Source organism: Pseudochaenichthys georgianus, chromosome 14 (genome assembly GCF_902827115.2).
Source record: "Pseudochaenichthys georgianus chromosome 14, fPseGeo1.2, whole genome shotgun sequence".
Taxonomy (NCBI): Eukaryota; Metazoa; Chordata; class Actinopteri; order Perciformes; family Channichthyidae; genus Pseudochaenichthys; species Pseudochaenichthys georgianus.
In genome coordinates this window covers 9,281,229-9,300,276 of record NC_047516.1, presented here as the reverse complement: position 1 = coordinate 9,300,276, position 19,048 = coordinate 9,281,229, and the positions used below count along the sequence as shown (strand labels likewise).

Below are 19,048 nucleotides of genomic sequence, written 5' to 3'. Positions count from 1 at the left end.
AATGAGATAAACATGTGTTGGGTTAACAACAGTGAATCATGTATTATGTACATATTTCATTTAAATTAGAGTAACATAATGTAATTGCGTGGAATTTTGTCACGTAATTAAATCATGTTGGTTTAACAAATCTTTTTTTTGAGTGTGTGTGTGTCCGCATCTGTAGCCATTATACCGCACTGTGAATGAATCAAAGTAAATATATAAGTCGTCATGAACACATCTGTCCATCAGACAGAGGGCTGCTGCCTCCTGTCATCATTAATGGACGTCTCTTTAAAATGACCACTCAGAGGAGAGGAGTTCTCATTTCTCTAACCGCCTGCTGCTTCCCCTCCTCTCTCCTCGGCTCCTCCGCTCGCATCTCCTGTGGGCGGGACTAAGTATCGAGGATAGGAGTCGAGGAGGGGAGTTCGAGAAATGAGAAAGGGCCCGTGTGTAGTAGGTAGTGCCATAGACATATAAAGAGTAGACGCCGCATTGGCTGCTGGGGCGCAAGAAATACGGCCGCCATCTTGGACCGGTCATCCTACAGACATTCTACCCAGAGACAGCAGAGGTTTCAAGATGCCAGAGCACTGTGCGGCGTATTGCTGTGCAAATCGGCGGACGATTGCGAACAGGGGTCGGGGGATTACTTTTCACAAGTAAGATTCAACATTATTATTGTACTGTATTGATGTCCGCCAGCGAAATCGTAGCCAGCAAACATTATGTGTATGGCCAACTGAGACTTTATAAATCATATGCTGCTGTAACAAGTGCATTTCCCCGTTGTGGGATGAATAAAGTAAAATCTAATCTAATCTATCTATGAAGAAGGAAGAAAATAAGCTTGACCTCCTTCTTAAAAAATGTTTGTGTTGACTCTCAAATCTCCCGTTTTTATTTTGAAGGTTTCCCAAAGACAAAGATATGAGGAAGAAGTGGGAAGTTGCTTTGAGGAGGGAAGGGTTCACTGCAAGCGAGTCATCCGTGATTTGCAGTGAGCATTGTAAGCAGGACGAGTTTGACAGGACAGGACAGATTATCCGACTCAGAGATGGTGTTATTCCCTCCATCTTCAGCTTCCCGGTTCACCTCCAAAGAGTAGGTGTATCATCATAAAGCTAATAGCATTCATACATGTAAATATTCTATTATCAATAACAGGGCAGGGTGAAATACCTATGTGTGTATTCTTTTCAAGTATTATGCTTCTTCATTTTAGCTGGAAAAGGGCAGGACTACGTCTACTTCCAGAAAAGCTGAAGAGAGCCTGTCTGTGGCCCCTCAGGACGACCCAGAAGCTTCAACCTCACACTCACAACCTCAGCCTAATGATGTGAGTATTTCTATTTTCAACATCATATCATAATGGTCCTAGACAAAGTAAAATCTCTCTTGTTTGTTGCCACTCATATTAAACACACTCACAAATAAACCCATACACACACAATTGAAGACATGTTGAACATGCATTCCTGGCACACTCACTCACACACGCGTGTGCACACACACACACACACACACACACACACACACACACACACACACACACACACACACACACACACACACACACACACACACACACACACACACACACACACACACATGATGCTGGCAGTGGCTTTGACAGGTGATGACTATAAGAAATAATGTGGGCCATACTCTAGTTGTGTCAAAGTGATGTGTGTGAAGTGAAACATCACTCAAACCATGTTCATCCCTCTTTCTAGGATCATAGCTATGTCTCGCCTGCTTCTCCTACTGCTCTTAAGGCCAGACTCAATGAAGCTTTAGCAAGAGTGGAGAGTCTCGAGCGAGAGAGGAAGAATGCCATGGCTAGAGAAAAGAGGGCAGAGACCACAGTGAGGAGTCTTTTGGGGGATTTGAGGGAAAAGAACCTCATTAATGAAGAACTCAAAGAGGCTTGATTTCTACTCAGGTAAAATGAAATTAGCACTTTGAGATTCATGTACATCTTACTCTTACACTCTTTATTAAACTCCTTTGTTATTATATGAAGGGGACTTATAAAAAATGTCTCATACAATTTCAGATCTTCAAATAGACTTCAAGGCAAAGCAGGGCCATGAGTACTCAAAGGACCACAGAGAGTTTGCCCTCACTCTCCATCTACATGGTCCAAAGGCATACAAATACCTCAGAGAGACTAAAAATCTTCCCCTCCCTCATCCACATACATTACAAAGGTAGTCTTAATGTTGTTCAATTTCATTTTTGGAAATTACGGTTGCAAGTACGTTAAATAGCTACTTCTCAATTATTTTTTTTACAGGTGGCTGTGTTCGGTGGATGGCAAGCCTGGCCTGAACAAGATGATGCTGGATATGCTGGAGAGAAGATGCCAGGACGACCAGGCTCAATATGGATGTGTTGCACTCATGTTGGATGCCATGGCCATCAGGAAACATGTGCAATATAATCCACATAACCAGTCAATGTCTGCTTTTGTAGACATGGGTGATGGAATCAATGAGACCGATGCTGCTACTGAGGCTCTTGTGTTCATGGTGGTTGGCCTACACGGACATTGGAAGGCTCCCATTGCATATTACCTGACGAAGTCTCTGTCACCTGAAACACAAAGGGTCCTTCTCAGTCATGCTTTGGAGGAGCTGCATGCACGGGGCATTCGGGTGGTATCTGTCACGATGGATGGGCATGCCTCCAACGTCAGCATGTGCATCCAACTTGGGTGTGAGCTGAAGGGAAACCCACAGGAGCCGCTTCAAACCAGTTTCCCGCATCCCTCGACTGGTGACAAAGTATTTGTAATGACGGATGCATGCCACATGCTGAAGTTAGTAATATGTTGCAGGTAAATGATGATTGTTGTAGATCTATTTGTACAAGTTATGTCTCTTCTGCTAAAAGTTGTATCTAAATATTGTTGTCTGTTCATTTGCACGTTATGGCTGGACGTGATGATCAACATTTTGCTGTTTGTACTTGTTTGAGCAGCGACTGAATCTTTCTCTGCAGGCATACAGTCCAATTGCAACGACCACCGGACAGATCAAGTGGACGTTCATCAATCATCTCAATGATGTGCAAAAAAAAGACGGACTGCATGCTGCCAATAAAATCACAGACACACATGTCTACTTTGAGAACCACAAGATGAGGGTGTCCCTGGCTGCACAAACACTGAGTCGCTCCGTGCCAGTTGCTCTCCGCACAGTGAGGGATCTTAGGTACTCTCAGTTTAAAGACTGTGAGGCAACGGCAGAATTCATTGAGGTAAACAGTTAGTGATTATAGAACCAAGTACGTGTTTGTTTTTAAATAATTGATCAAAATGTGATTTGAGCATCAGGAACAATTTGTTGATAATTCTCTAAGTTCAACATGCAAATATTTTCATGAACCGTGATATTGCATATTCATAAATACAAAAGTTTGTATATAACCTTACACAAACCTTCACACATGTTAGAGTGGTAAAGCTCTGTGTGAAATGTGCTGTAGCACAAAGCAGGCCTGTGGAGAGAAGGAAGTCAAGCAAATACTAAGTTTGCATGTTGCACGTTGAACATACAGTTTAGAAATAAGTACTAAGTACTAATAGATGAGTATTGATTACAACTATCTGATACCTAATGAAACACTGTAATGATAGTGATTTAGATGCCGATATTTCTTTATAGATGATTGACAGGCTGTTTGATACAATGAATGGACGCAATCCTCGTGCCAAAGGATTCAAATCTCCCTTGGGTGCTTTGAATTGGATGGAGAGGAAAGCATTTTTGTCAAGAGCCAGGGAGTACTTGCTCACTTTGGTGACAAAAGATGGAGCACCACTTCACCGATCCAAGAGGTCTATTAAAATAGTGCTTGTTATTCATGCATGAAAAGTTCACGACATGAGTTCAACGATACTCTGTTCCGTTATGCATCGAGTTCATAAGATGCTCTGTTCTCTACATCAGGTTCATATGATGCTACTGTTACAATGTGTTTTCCTTTAGTTTGGTCTGCTAACATGATGCTCTTTTATTTCAATGTTTTTCTGTGTTCACTTTTTTTGTTGGAATTATCTTGTATTCATTGTTTTTGAGGTCCCAGGTGCTTCTAAATGGTATGTATTACACAACATCAAGTTTTGCAGGTGTCAGAAGGAGGGTATGTATGTTGAAATGATGTTCTCTTGTTTCAATGTTTTTCAATCTGCAGTTTTGTTTCTATTTAAATGATCTTGTATTCAGTGTTTTTGAGGTCCCAGATGCTTCTAATGGTACGTATTACACAACATCAAGCACATGTAGGTGTCAAAATGGTATGTATTGCATGTGTTCTTGCATGTGTTCTTGTTCTCAAGTTATCCCAGTTCTGCAATTACATTGTTCCTAGTTAGCTAAGTGTCCTACAAGTATACTGTATATGTTTTGCCATGATCAGAGTAATAACATGTTTTTCTTTTGCAGGTACTTGTCAGTCATCGGATTTGTCATTAACATCGACACGTTGATGCTGATGATTCCTGAACTGCTCCAAGTTCAGCGGTATGTCCTCACCTACAGGTTCAGCCAGGATCACTTGGAGCTCCTATTTAATTCCATCAGAGCGTCAGGTAGGGTTGATGTTCTTTTAATTGCAATACATTCTGAAAATGACTTATGAGTAATGTATGTATTGTGTGCCTGTTTTCCATACAAGGTGGCTGGAATAACAATCCATCTGCACGCCAGTTCCAGGCCATCTTCCGCCGTCTGATGGTTCGGTGTTTCACCTAGTGAGACAGGCAATGTGGCAGCCCAAGATCACACTGTGTCCCTGTCTGCGGTAGAGATGTCCTCTGCTGAAACTGCTGAAGAGCACCCATCTCCATTCGCCAACATTTCGGCTGTTGTGAGTGACCACAGCTATCTTCCCACTCGGTTTGGTGGTCTGGTGGAAAATGCGCTGGTCTACATTGCAGGATTTGTAGTCCGGCAGATTCTGCGAAAGCTGTCCTGTGATGTGTGCCGTGCAAGCTTGGTCAGAGATGCTGTACCTTCATCATTTGATGAGAGCTACCACCTTCTAGCCCTGAAAAACAACGGTGGCCTAGTGATTCCATCACAAGGCACAGTGAAGGTGCTGAGAGCTGCAGAGAGGGTGATTCGCCAAGCTTCAACAAGGCAAGCTCCAAAGGTGTCGACAGTCACCTACATCGTCCGGGAGGAGATTGGAACGGAGGATGTTTTTCAGCTTGGGGAACACATTGAGGAGACGCAGTTTGGCATCGACAACCATTATTCCGACTTGTTGTCATTGGTTGTGTCTGTGTTTCTGAAAATAAGACTACACCACATTGCCAAACTCACCTCTCTTGACCTGCAGAAAGGGAGCACGAGAAAGAAGCTCTGCAAAACAGTCCTGTTTCAGGGCTTTTAGCTCATTTAAACTTTCATGAGCAACTTTGTGTAAATATGGTTTGGGGCGGGGTGGTGTCATGTTCTTGTGTTTAACTTGAACATTTACATTTTTTATATAAATATAGATGTAGATTTTCATTTTTTCTGACATAGATATTCATTTTTACTGATATATAACTTCTGTCTATGTATAATGTATTATTGTTTCTTCATTTTTCAACTTATTAAAATAGCTGAGTAGTAGGCCTACACAATCTGCTTCTGCTTCTCTATCATATAGACCATTAGTGTTTTTTTATATATATGTGTGTGTGTGTGTGTGTGTGTGTGTGTGTGTGTATATTAGCCTACATTATATATCGTGTGACTTTTGCAAAATACCTATCATACATAACATAGGCTATCAAATACCAGAATATTCTATTGCTGTTAAGCCTACTATGAATATTCAAATACGCCGAATCGTGTGTCCGGTATCATGCCTACATATATGACGTTTGTAGAAAGAAAGAAAACGTGAAAATCAGTTTTGTATTCAGCGAGTTATGATTCATTAAATGAGCTGACACTTCATTGGGCCTGCCAGACAGATTACACTGAGTGGAGCGGGTGACCGGTCCAAGATGGCGGCCCCACGGCTCGTCAGCGCCAATAGGCAGCAGCGGTCGATGCGGCGTCTACTCTTTATATGTCTATGGGTAGTGCTGTAGCGTCGACGCGTCAACTTCAAAATATCGTCGACGACATATTTCCGCGTCGACGCGTCGCTACACACACGTGGGTGTGTAAACAAAGCAACAAGCAGTTCGCAATCGCACTTCAAACACAATGGAGACTGAAACGGCTACCACCTCCTCCTCACAGGATTGCGCATGAAGCCCTCAAACGAAAACATCTCACCCTAGGTCTTCAAAAGCATGGGAATATTTTAAAGTTAGTCCAAAACGCAAAGATATTGTCATTTGCAGTCTTTGCCAAATGGAGTTGGCATATCACACAAGCACAACGGCTATGTTGGAACATTTAAAGCGGCAGCTAGCTGTGGTGGCTACCATTAGCAGCTAGCATTTGCTCTCCGATATTTACATAAAAATGGAATTATGGATTATAAATTCAATCATTTTTTTATACATAGACGTTAAAAACCTATGGATTAACCGATTCAGCCGCATATTTTCTCATTTTAATGCCATTGAACACGTCTTTTGATCAGATTGACAGCTACGGTGGTGAGACGATCTCCCTAGAAGCTCTGTAAAGGTACGTGTTGTGATGACTGTATTTGCTTCCCCTGTCGCGAGTCCGGATCACTCAGTGATGATACTATATACCTACATAATCTGTGGAGTCTCAGCTTTAATCGGATATCTTGTAAATGCAGCTACGATAAGTAATAAGGGTACTTTTATCTTGAGTTCTGTGCCAATGTCCGTTAGCATTTTTCGCTTATGGGTCATTTAGATGCTTCTTATGAGACTTGTGTTTTGTTTTGGTAAACATGGTTTGTATCGTTAGTTAGCTGAGATTATTTCCGTTAATCTGGTATAACATATTAATAGTTTGTTAAATATTAAGATCCCCTGAGACACAGTATCGTGAACACATTTCTTTTTACATTACGTTTTTTTTACATTACGTTTTTTATGAATTGAACGACAGAAAAATAATCGTTAGATTAGTCGACTAATCGATCAAATAATCGCCCGATTAATCGTTTTCGAAATAATCATTTCCCCCCAGCACTAGTAGTAGGCACATCTGGGACAGAGGAAAAAAAACGTGTTGCCTGCTAACCGACAGGTTAGGAGCATCAGGTTTAAATATCATTTATAAATATCATTTTAGAGCACACATTTGAAATCAGTAGACGAGGCTGTAATTTTGCCAGCTGTTACTCTCATGAGCGAGGCAGAAAATCATAGTTTTTAACATGCCAAAAAGCTGCTGTGTCATTTATTGCACCTCAAACATTAAAACAAATCCAGTTACGTGTTTCTGTACTTCCTCTAAGAAGAAAGGACAGTTACAGAAGATCTCTGTGATGCCAGATGTGGTGTTGTTAATGTGATATCCGAAAAACATTTCGGTTTAGGATGGCCGAAGACACTACACTACCCATAATCCCCAGCTATCGTTTGGGACTACAGTCCCGTTGACAAACCCCGTGATTAATCTTCAAGCTCTGTGATTGGATGTTGGAGTGGCAGTGCGCCAAGGTTACGCCGAGCGTCAAGCTCTTTGAAATGGAACGAAACCACGGCAGACTATTGTTATGGAAATCTAGGACCCAAACACGGCTGGAGAGTACAAGTCAAGTGATCAAAACAAATAAATGGTGAATCGAGAAAAGCTGTCTTTTGGTTATTTATTTGAAGTTTCAAATACACGATACAATAATATAATGTCACAAGTCGGACAGAGTATAAAATAGTCTGCGCGAGAGTGCGCAGAACAATGAAAAAGCAGAGATTATATAGGAAATGAGTGGGAACGTGAGAAATCTGGATTCACACAGTCACATATTGTTATTAGACACCTGGCCTTGAGCGGGAGATAGCATAACGGTTCTCAGAGCAGGGAAGTTCGTGTGTGACTGTGTATGAGTCTCCCAGTAGTCAAAGCAGCTCTGTGGCCTTGACGCGTCTGGGAATAAACCCATAACAGAATATAATAGAATGATAATAGTAGAAAGCACATCAGGAAATAAGAAGCATTTGGTTTAAGCATATGAAAGATATAATAAGGATGATATAATTTCCACTACATTCTCCCCTTTTGATCATACTTGATCAATAAAAAAAACAAATGATAGGATAGACTGATATAACACATCAATGAATACACTCCATCGCTGGTTTAAGTAAACACATCACAAATATATCATAGAAAACTGGCTGGTTTTTGTGGAGGACAGACTCCAATATAATGTAAGCATAAGAGAGGAGATACACACATGATTATATTGATAAATCGGAATCAGACTCTTCTGATTCTAGCTGATCTATCTCACTGTGGCGCAAAGGATTGTCGTGTAATGGAATAGTAGTATACTGGACGAAAGCTGAGGATACCATGCTGGAAACGCACTTCTTCAGTATTGGGATAATCAAACAGGTACAACTGATTAATAGGCCAAAAATGATCGCTTTCATGACGGCTAACAGGTTGTTAAGATGCAGCACGGTGTCAGTGATGTTCTTGGTGGCGTCGGGAATGTAAGTGCAACAGGAGTCACCGATCACATGACACAGGCCACCCTTTGAAGCGAACAAAAGGTCAAGAGCAAATTGGTGCTGCATGAGCATGTTCCTAGAGGCTATTATGAATGGGGTCAATGCCTGGAAGCCTTGCGTCGTCTCATAAGTCAGATTCTCTAGCCGGACGTGTAAGGTATCTATTTTATGGGCATTGTTTACTGTACCCCACCATGGGAACAGGCCACCCATGAATTTAGCTCCAGCGGACGTCAGATCTCTTTTTACCTTGTGGTGGTCGGGGTGTTGGAACTCTGGGTAATGATGTGTCGTGTGCATTAAGGACGTGAGTACAGTGACTGCTGGATTCAAATCCACTAGAGTGCATGTACCTATCCAGAGGGGAGCCAGAACTTGATAGAGCTTGTTGCCGCACAACCAAACGTAATCTTCTGGCGCGCTAAACCCAGCATCACTGGGCCACGCCAGTTGGAGGGAAATATGTTTAACATCAGGGAATGCTACGTTAGAAAGGATTCTTTCAGGGGCACCAGATATGTGACAATACGAGATTTTGTAAGCACCGTAACTGCATGTGTTCCGTAGGATGCGGGTACAACCAGTAGTAGTGCCTAGGAAAAAATAAGGTGGTGTAAGAGACGTTTTGTGGTAAATTCTCTGGATGCATAGGCTGTGTTTCATCCCTCTCAAATGACTGGGTGCACATGGCTGACGGGTTGGTACTTTGCGTATGTGGTGTCAAGCGTGGATGCACGCAAAGAGGAGTTAGACCGATTACTGCCTAGCATAACGCCACTCGGTTACGCTGTCTTCACCCTTGATGGGCCTTGTCAGAGCCATAAACGCACAGAGGTGTTCAACCTGGGTCAGAGAGCGCGGACGAACTGGCACGGACACTGATGAGTCCTGGGGGAAAAGGGTGCATGCATAACATGACCCATTTTGTCCTGCGGCCTGCAAGAATGATCTCAGAGTGTGCCACCAGACGTTACCGGTGATCCCATTACTGGTCTGAACCACATCAATGTTGCTATGGTCGTTATCGCCTATGTATAGATTAAATGTAGATGTACCTATGGATGTCAACAGTGGCGTCAAAGGTTGCTTACGCTTTTCCGGGGTCTGAGTTTTGGGCGCGATGTCTATGTAAAATGTGCCACGCGGGTCGGCGCCGGATACATACATACAGACAACAAAATAAAATAAATGTGGTTCGCCCTGCTTTCCCCATGTACCTCTTAGATACCTCGATTTTGGCTGACATGCTGTGTGCTGAAATGGATACATAAAATATAGGACTAGTCCTAACACAACTATCATGGCAAGTCTGCAGAGGAACCATCCTATGATTGTCCAGGCTCTCCAGTAGTATTCACATTGCTCACGGTTGCGTTGTCGTCTCTCCAGGCGAGCCCTCATCACGAGGGGGAAATGTTCCATGGTGTGTGTGAGTGTATTCTCTCGGTCGATTTCGTGACACGGACAGTCAGACTTCGCACACCGATAACACAAACGAGGAACCAGAGAGCATATGGAACCGCTCAGCTGGCACTTGCTCGTGACACCTTGTATGTAGTGTGTTTTGGTGTATGTAGTGCAAGTGTGGTGCTGGTGGTGACTAGGACACGTCACTTGTTGTCATCTGTTGGTGACTCGGACACGTCACTTGTTGTCACCTGTTGGTGACTCGGACACGTCACTTGTTGTCATCTGTTTGTGACTCGGACACGTCACTTGTTGTCATCTGTTTCTGTTGGTGACTTGGACATGTCACTTGTTGTCATCTGTTGGTGACTCGGACATGTCACTTGTTGTCATCTCTGTTGGTGACTTGGACATGTCACTTGTTGTCGTCTCCTTCTACCGTTTCTCCTTTCCTGTGACTACGACCTTGCAGTGGCTGGCGTGGACCCATGTAGCTCTCTCGGCGACCTTGACCGCTGTCTGGGTGACGAGAAGTACCTGGACCGGGCGGAAACACCAGGGACCTTGCCAACGATTGGATTTCCAGCTCTTTCTCCGGAAATCCTTGATCAGCACGAAGTCGCCGGGTTGGAGATGGTGAAGTGGACCAGTGGCAGTCGCTAAAGTGGATGATAGGTTAACACAATATGACAACATAGCATCCTCACACAAAGTTGTGGAGGGAAGAGGACATCCTGGAGCCTTGAGTCCAATCTGTGGAGGAGCCCCAAAAAGGATTTCAAATGGGCTGAGTTGACTCCGTGTTCTTTTCCGCATCCTCATGTACATCAACACAATGGGCAGAGCTTGTGTCCATGACAGACCTGTGTCTGCACAGCATTTTGCTAGTTTGTAGAACTGGTCTACCAGAATTTTGCATAATGCAGATTAGGCATGCTTCACAGTGCTTTTGAGCTGTTACTGTGAACCCCCTTGTGAACCACTCCTGATTAATAGACTCTAACATCCCTCCTTTTGACACATGATCCCACCCATGTGTCAACTTAGCGAAATGAGGGAACAAATGTCTGGGAAGACATGGATTGGAATTTGGGCCAACCCAGATGCTGGATTTTGGGTCAAAAACAGCCCCAGCAGCCTTCCATTGAGCCTTCTCAACTGGCGTAGCTAGCTGCTGCATGGAAGTCAGTGATGACATTTTGTCAGTGAAGGAGGAGACAGGGATTTTAACAAATGAGTGTGCGTGAGGTGCGAGAGGAGTCAGGGCAGCTGCCTTTGCGGCTGAGTCAGCAGACGCATTTCCTAGGGAAACTGGGTCTGTACTGCTTGCGTGTGCGGCACATTTACAGACTGCAACCTCAGATGGGAGCAGAATGGCGTCTAGTAAGCCTGCAACCAGTACATGGTTAAGTACTGGTTTGCCATCAGATTTCAGAAATTGTCTACACTTCCAAATAGCCCCAAAATCGTGTACTACCCCGAAAGCATAACGTGAGTCAGTGTAAATAGTCACGGTTTTGCCTTCTGCAAACGTGCAGGCTTCAGTTAGTGCGATGAGCTCTGCTGCCTGTGCTGAGAGGTGACATGGAAGCGGTCCAGAACGGAGTACAGCAGAATCTGAAACAACAGAAAAACCCACCCGATTAGTGCCCCCTTGGTCGCGAGAGGCAGACCCATCAACATACAAAATGAGGTCAGCCTTGGTCAGAGGAACGTCTTTTAAGTCCAAACAATAAAAACCTGTCTGTCTTTTAAGTCCGGTCTAGGTGTGCACACAATGGAAATTACGTCAACCGTCTTCAGGCAATGTTCAAACTAAATGAAGTCTCTCCTTTTGAAACATCATGTGTTGAAATAAACACCTGCAGTTCGAAAAATTTAAAAAATGAATTGCCTAATATTTTTTGTTGTGGAATCAATTAATTTCTTTCTTTAAAGGCAAAAACATGAAAAAGCTAAGAGAAAAACCCTATTGAATACAATATTATTTGGAGCAACTTAATTTATAAATGGTTGTCAACTTAAAAACATGTGTTCATGTTCAACATGTGGTAATTAAGTGCATACAACTTAAGATTACATTTAAATCATACGGTAAAACAAGTTGGAACTTTGGAGTAATCAACTTAAAAACTTGTGTTTATGCTACCAATTATTAAGTAAGTGGTAATTGAAAACACCTCTGATTGTAGAGGAAAAGCCTTCTCCCCTAACCCAAATAACTTTGTTGCTTTAACAACATTTCAATAGAAGTTGTCTTAACTCAATAACCATCGATGCAACCTATTGCCTTGATTTTCTTTGTTTAGCCAAGGCATTTGTTGTTAGAGTGTACGTAGACTGGGCCTCCCATATAACCTGGCTGAGCCGATATAAAAACCAATCGGCAAATAACTTTTCAACACATTATTGATTACTATTTTTGAGTTACTTTTAGGTTGGAAGTGAACATAAGTCATAGGTACATGGTGTACTTTTCCTTCACTACATGTATGTAATACCTTTAGTTACTTCACAGATGTGGATGAATGATGTGAAATATAATCAAGTGTTAAATCAGACTTTAGTTCCACCTGGAGTAAATCCACAAGCTACCCTGCAGTCTACAAAGTACTTCAGACTAGCTGCACCTTCACCAGCTCTGAGAACACTTTCATGATCAATCATTATAAAACATATATATATATTATTCTGAAATGGACCAATCTGCACAACGACTACTTTTACTGTCTTTACTTTCACTATATTCTGATAATACTTTTCTACTTTTACTTTACATTTTGAATGCAGGACTGTTACTGTAACACTCTGGTACTTCTACTTTTACTCAAGTACAAGATCTGAGTACTTATAATTTCACTACAAGATCTGAGTACTTATTCCTTTACTCAAGTACAATATCTGAGTACTTCTAATTTCACTACAATATCTGAGTACTTATTCCACTTCTGGTAGTGTATTAGTCTGAATTGTAGCTACAAAATCACACAGAGCTGCATAAAAATAGAATAATATGTACACGTGTGTACAATGATTTGTAGGTAATTTTGACTACTCAAGACACCTCACTTATACATCTTCAAAGTATTGGCTTTCAGAATATTAAACTTGTTTCGGCAAATTCAGATGATAAAATACAACTTTGAAGCTTGTAACGGCATAATTACAAGCAGAGAACGGACTAATGTAACATCACAGCAAGCATAACAACAGCCGTGTGTTATGAACACATACGCAAGAATGACATCATCTGTCGCTTAGTGATTTTTTTAACATTTAGTCTTAACACAAACGTGTGAATGTGTAAGGTTTACCATTATATTCAAATGTGAACAAAAATTGACTGTCTTTGTGTACCGGAACACTGGAAAAAAAATGCATTTGAGACATCTATGGCAGTAAATATGTTGCAGAGGCTGGAACTTGGGAAATAATCAGATAAGGATTCCGGACGAGCGTGCATGCACAGCTGCATTTCCATCGTAAATCCTGGACAAATCTCCACTCGTCAGGAGGTTTGTCTCTGATCTTTTTGACAGGAAACACTGGAATCGTTACACGGAATAATGACCCCTTGTTTAAGCAGAGAGGTAAACACTGGCCGAATGCCATCAACAGCTTCACGTTTCAATGAGTACGGTACGGAACGTGGACATTAACCCAACGTCATATCTGTGAGCTGCCCAGAGTGAGTATGGCACATCTGATTGCGCGGCAGGAAGCTCAGAGATATGAGAATTACCTTATCCTCAACCAACAGCAATGTGCGCAGAACGGCTACGTTCGTGCACATTTTCATTTGATACACGTCACGTGACATAGAGTACATGACATATTCTGTGTGTGTAGGTGCCCAATCAGTGACTGACTCCCAATCTTTAACGATTGGACCCAAATCCCTCCATCTATCAGTGGGGCCCCCTGGCTAGTGAAATGTGTGGACCGCCCCTGGGATTTGATACAGCTGGTTGTGTCTTGTGTGTGTGTGTGAGTCTAACAGAGATAGCGCTACCCAGCGAATTCCAATACATTTTTAAACATGAGCTCATCATTCACACATTCTAACAGTAAAACTCTCATCATAGCATTTACACGGATCTTTCAACCACGTTAGCAGTACAATGCAAAATGAGAAGCCTCCACACAGCAGGTGGAAAAACACATTGACCAAGGCAAGGCAAGGCAAGGCAAGGCAAGGCAAGTTTATTTATGGAGCACTTTTCAACGCAAGGCAATTCAAAGTGTTTGACCAGTCAAACGCAACAACTCCTGAGAATCAGGTTATGTCAGCAGCCCATTGATACACATTCACCAGTTATTTATCTTCAAATGACACTTTTTGAACCATCGTAGGAGATGGCTGTCGGACTTTAAGACCCTCATTTGTGGAAAAATGAGGTCCAAGCCGAACCGGAGAATCAGATCTCTGCCCAGTAAATGTATTGGGCAGGCAGATGATAAAATAACTGTTTTTTACTGATGTGGGAAATGGATGACTCATCACCGTTATCTCCACTCTGAAGTGGTACAGAAACTTCTCCTCTACAGTTACCCAGAAAATCCTATTGAGTGAATACATTTACTACTAAATTTGCATTCAGGCAAATCTGCCCTTTTTTACCACAGAATGTGTAGCCCCAGAATCAACCAAAAATGTGTGGGACATTTCTTAACGCAAACATTCACTGTCATATTTCAAATATGTACCCTTTTTAATTACAGACCTGTTCTCTAATTCTTCTAATTTCTCAATAGCATGTATGATGCGTGTGTGTGTGTGTCACTTCCCTGGTTAGATGCTGCTGGCATGGGTTCCGTCTCCCCCGACCGAATTCCTTCCTCCTCCACTCCCTCCCTCGACTGTCAGCTTGAAGAATTGTCTTTGTTGTGGTCCGATTTATCCGATCAAAAGTTCTTTTTCTGCTTCTCGTGTGGGCATTCAGCGATCCGATGACCCGTCTGTCCGCAGTTAAAACAGCGATTGTAGTTATTGCGGTCTTTTCCCCGTTCTCTGCCATTTCCTCCCCGGCCTCGGAAACCCCCTCCTCTGCCCTGGCCATCATTTTGGGTCCAGGTGGTTGTAATAGCCTGGATCATGGTCAGCTGGCCGGGGAAAGCGGAGCATGTAGTTATTCCTTTTTGGAGGTGTTCTTTTCTGTAGAGTTCAGCTTTCTTCGCGTCTCTTTTCTTTTTCTCTCTCTTGTCATGGATCTTTTTCAGTCCTGCTTCTTCTTCTTCATCTTCTTTTCTCTGTCTCTCTTCGTCTCTTTCCCCTCTCTGTATGTCCTGCTGCTGTGCAGCTGCTCCAGTGGCGGCTGGTATGTTGACCTCTGGTCCAGCAGCAGCAGCCCCTCCAGGAGCCTCCTCAGCAGGTAGCAGACGGGGGGAGGAAGGGGGGAATGGGGAACTTAGGTGAGGGAGAGGGTCCCGCACGCCTGAAAACAGAGGATAAAGGGAAGCATGTGGTTTATATTGTGGAGGAAACACAAAACACTTTTTATCTTTCTTTTCACCCTTATCGTCAGCCTGTATCTTTTTTATTGCCGCGGCCAATTGCCTTCTTTCACGGCACTCTGCTTCATCCTCCCAGTATTTTAAACACTTTCTATGAGTGTCCAGTTTTTCCAAGTCTTTTACTTTAATTGTACTCTTCTTTTTCATCCCATCTCCATACTCTTGTAATTTATCTCCCAGGTTTTTGATTTTTAATTTACTCAAAGAACCTCCCTTAGGAAATCCGAACATTTCCGTCCATATATTTAATTTAGACAGACTTTCTTCACCATATTTTGCTCGCATGACATCCACAATCGGACCCTCAGGAGGCTGTACACACCCCCTCCCCTGCTTTGCCCCCATAACAAAGTCTTTAAAGTGTTACCAAAACACTCCGTGTTACAAAAACACTATTTTTCATCCGTCGATGCCAGATATTACAAATATCTCTGCTTTCGAGCAGTCCCTCTCATAAATGTCATGGAGTTTAATTACGTTTAACTTTAAACAATTTAGACTTTGTACATCTCACCCAGTATTGAAAGCCCCTTTTAGTTCGTTGGATCTCGTGAAGTCAATCGGTTCCACCCCTCGCGCTGGTCCCCTCGTCCCGTACGGTTTTTGTCGGGGTAGAGGAGGACCCAAAGATCCCGGAGCTAGCAGCCACCAGCGTCCAGAGGTGTTCCCAATCAAACATACAGAGATCCTGCCAACAACGCCACTTGTTATGGAAATCTAGGACCCAAACACGGCTGGAGAGTACAAGTCAAGTGATCAAAACAAATAAATGGTGAATCGAGAAAAGCTGTCTTTTGGTTATTTATTTGAAGCTTCAAATACACGATACAATAATATAATGTCACAAGTCGGACAGAGTATAAGATAGTCTGCGCGAGAGTGCGCAGAACAATGAAAAAGCAGAGATTATATAGGAAATGAGTGGGAACGTGAGAAATCTGGATTCACACAGTCACATATTGTTATTAGACACCTGGCCTTGAGCGGGAGATAGCATAACGGTTCTCAGAGCAGGGAAGTTCGTGTGTGACTGTGTATGAGTCTCCCAGTAGTCAAAGCAGCTCTGTGGCCTTGACGCGTCTGGGAATAAACCCATAACAGAATATAATAGAATGATAATAGTAGAAAGCACATCAGGAAATAAGAAGCATTTGGTTTAAGCATATGAAAGATATAATAAGGATGATATAATAAAAAATGTCCACTACACTATTCAAAACTGGACTCGAATGCCCCCCCAGAACTACACATGCTGGCTATTGTGTTTCGCAACATGTTCTCTATGGCACGTCTCTACTGGGAATTGTAGTTTTAAAAGACGTTTTCGTTTTTCCAAAAATTAGAAGTTGACAGTATTAAACTGTGTACAGCCCTGGAGGTTTAGGCGATAGGAAACACATTGGTGTGTTCACATTTAAAACATGTAATTACTACATGGGTGAAAATCGCTTGTATCCATAATGGGCAGCATTAATATATACCCACATGACAGCTCATTGTTACTTTGTAATTCTACTCCACTACAATTCAGAGGTTAACCTGGTATTTTTACTCCACTACATTTACTTTAGTAACTCTACAGATTCTGATTAATGATGTGAAATATAAACAACCCTTAAAGCAGAGTTTAGTTCCACCTGAGTAAAATTCAGGGAAAGGTGATTGTCAAGTGCCAACAATCAGGCGAGATATTTGATAGTTGGTGCTTGAGAAGACTAAACATTTATCTGCAGATCTCTATAAAGTATATTAATTACTCGTTATTCTCTACTAATAGTTGATTAACTGTATATAATTGCTATTTTGCACATCCCTTTCAAGATTTCAAGATTTTCTAAGGTTTATTGACATATCATATACACAACTACGGTGTAGTTATGCAATGAATGAAAAACTTGGGTCACAGGTTCCTCAACAGTGCATTACAAGACATCTATCAATATGTGTGTACCTCCACCATTAAACTATCATATTCTGCACATTTCTTATTCTATCTACATACATAAGAGTATAATTCATGTGTATAATATCAGTTAAAATAAGTGCTTCGACATAGTTAACATTGCAGAAAAGCAATACATTAGACGTTAAGAGAGGAGCTGTGGATTATTGTTGATTAATGCATCTGTGTTTCTTAGGGTCAAAAACACTAAACCCACAATTTAAGATGAAAGCGTTTAGTTTATTTAATAATAGAGCACATGTTCATTGTGAAAAGTGACTGTAGTTATAGATTATTTGCAATTTGGTGCTATATATATTTAAAAAAATATATATATTTTTTAAACACCTTGAATTTCAGGGGGGGGGGGCGCGGGGTTCCGTTGGCGGGGCGCAGCGAACCTCCAAGACAATGGTAGGGGAAACACTGGATAGTGTTTAATCAACGATAGGTTTTCCCCCCCTCAAAGGTGATTGGTTCACTGCATCGCAGGTATTATTGTGATTGGCTCTTGGGCCACAACAAAATTAGACGTGCTGTCATCCTCTCATACTGACACCACACATACACACTTAGGGAGAGCCGGGACGAAAGTAACACGGGACGAAAGTAACGGAGCGATTTGATCCAAGCCCAAACAACTTTGACCGGCTGTCACAGTTTGCTTTCTCACTCACCTATTTTCTGCATTAACTTTCCTTAGTCACCTGGTAGTCACACCCTGTCTCTCTCTCACTCTGTTACACCCATCAGCTCCATTAGTATTTAGGCCCACTTCACTTTCACCTCAGTGCCAGATCGTACTTTGCAGCATGCCAGTCTTTCCCGCATTACCCTTCAGATTGCTCTCCCGGTTTCGACCCTGCCTGTCCCTGACCAGCCTGCTCCCTGACCCGTTCTGTACCTGCGACTCCCGTCCTGCTTTCTCCTGGAACCCTCGCCTGTCCCCGACCAGCCCTTTGCCTACTATCTGCCGTTTTGTCTCCTACCAGCCTATTGCCATCAATAAAGCTGGTTACCGACTATCCCTGGTTTCCCGTGTTCTGCATTTTGGTCCTCAGCTCGTTTGTGACAGAACGATCTGGCCAGAAATGGACCAAGCAAGCACCGGGTCTCCTAGAGACCGCTTTGAAAGGGTTGAGGATGCCATCCAAAGACAGGAGGTCACGATAGCTACCTTAGCTACCGAGACCCACCAGGCAACCTCAACCCAGGGACAAATGCTGGATTACCTTACCTCCCAGATGCAACAGATGGTCGCCACGGTACAACAGCTAGCTGCTACCATGGCTGCTACCGCCCCTCCGCCCGCAGCTCCGATGCTCGCTCCAGCCCTTGGCCCGACAGGATACGCTCCGGAGCCTCGTGTGGGAACGCCGGAACGCTACGCTGGTGAGCCGGAGGGATGCAGTCCTTTTCTCACAAACTGTTCCATATTGTTTTCACTGCAGCCACACACCTTCGCCTCCGAGGCGGCTCGGGTAGCTTTCACCGTTAATCATCTGACGGGAAGAGCCCGGTTATGGGGAACTGCAGAGTGGGAGCAGCAGACGTCAGCCTGCGCCTCTTTTGTTGCATTTTCC

General features: G+C 42.8%; 1 protein-coding gene across 1 annotated transcript; it reads left to right on the top strand.

Moving 5' to 3' along the window:
* Positions 1-460: 460 nt before the first annotated feature.
* Positions 461-5,623, top strand: LOC139435068 (THAP domain-containing protein 6-like). Its single transcript, XM_071205407.1, has 9 exons — positions 461-647; positions 897-1,089; positions 1,211-1,324; positions 1,722-1,930; positions 2,045-2,198; positions 2,285-2,827; positions 2,992-3,249; positions 3,657-4,582; positions 4,669-5,623. The coding sequence occupies exons 1-4, from the start codon at positions 568-570 to the stop codon at positions 1,917-1,919; spliced, it is 585 nt and encodes a 194-aa protein (XP_071061508.1). The 5' UTR covers positions 461-567; the 3' UTR covers positions 1,920-1,930; positions 2,045-2,198; positions 2,285-2,827; positions 2,992-3,249; positions 3,657-4,582; positions 4,669-5,623.
* The last annotated feature ends 13,425 nt before the right edge of the window (positions 5,624-19,048 follow it).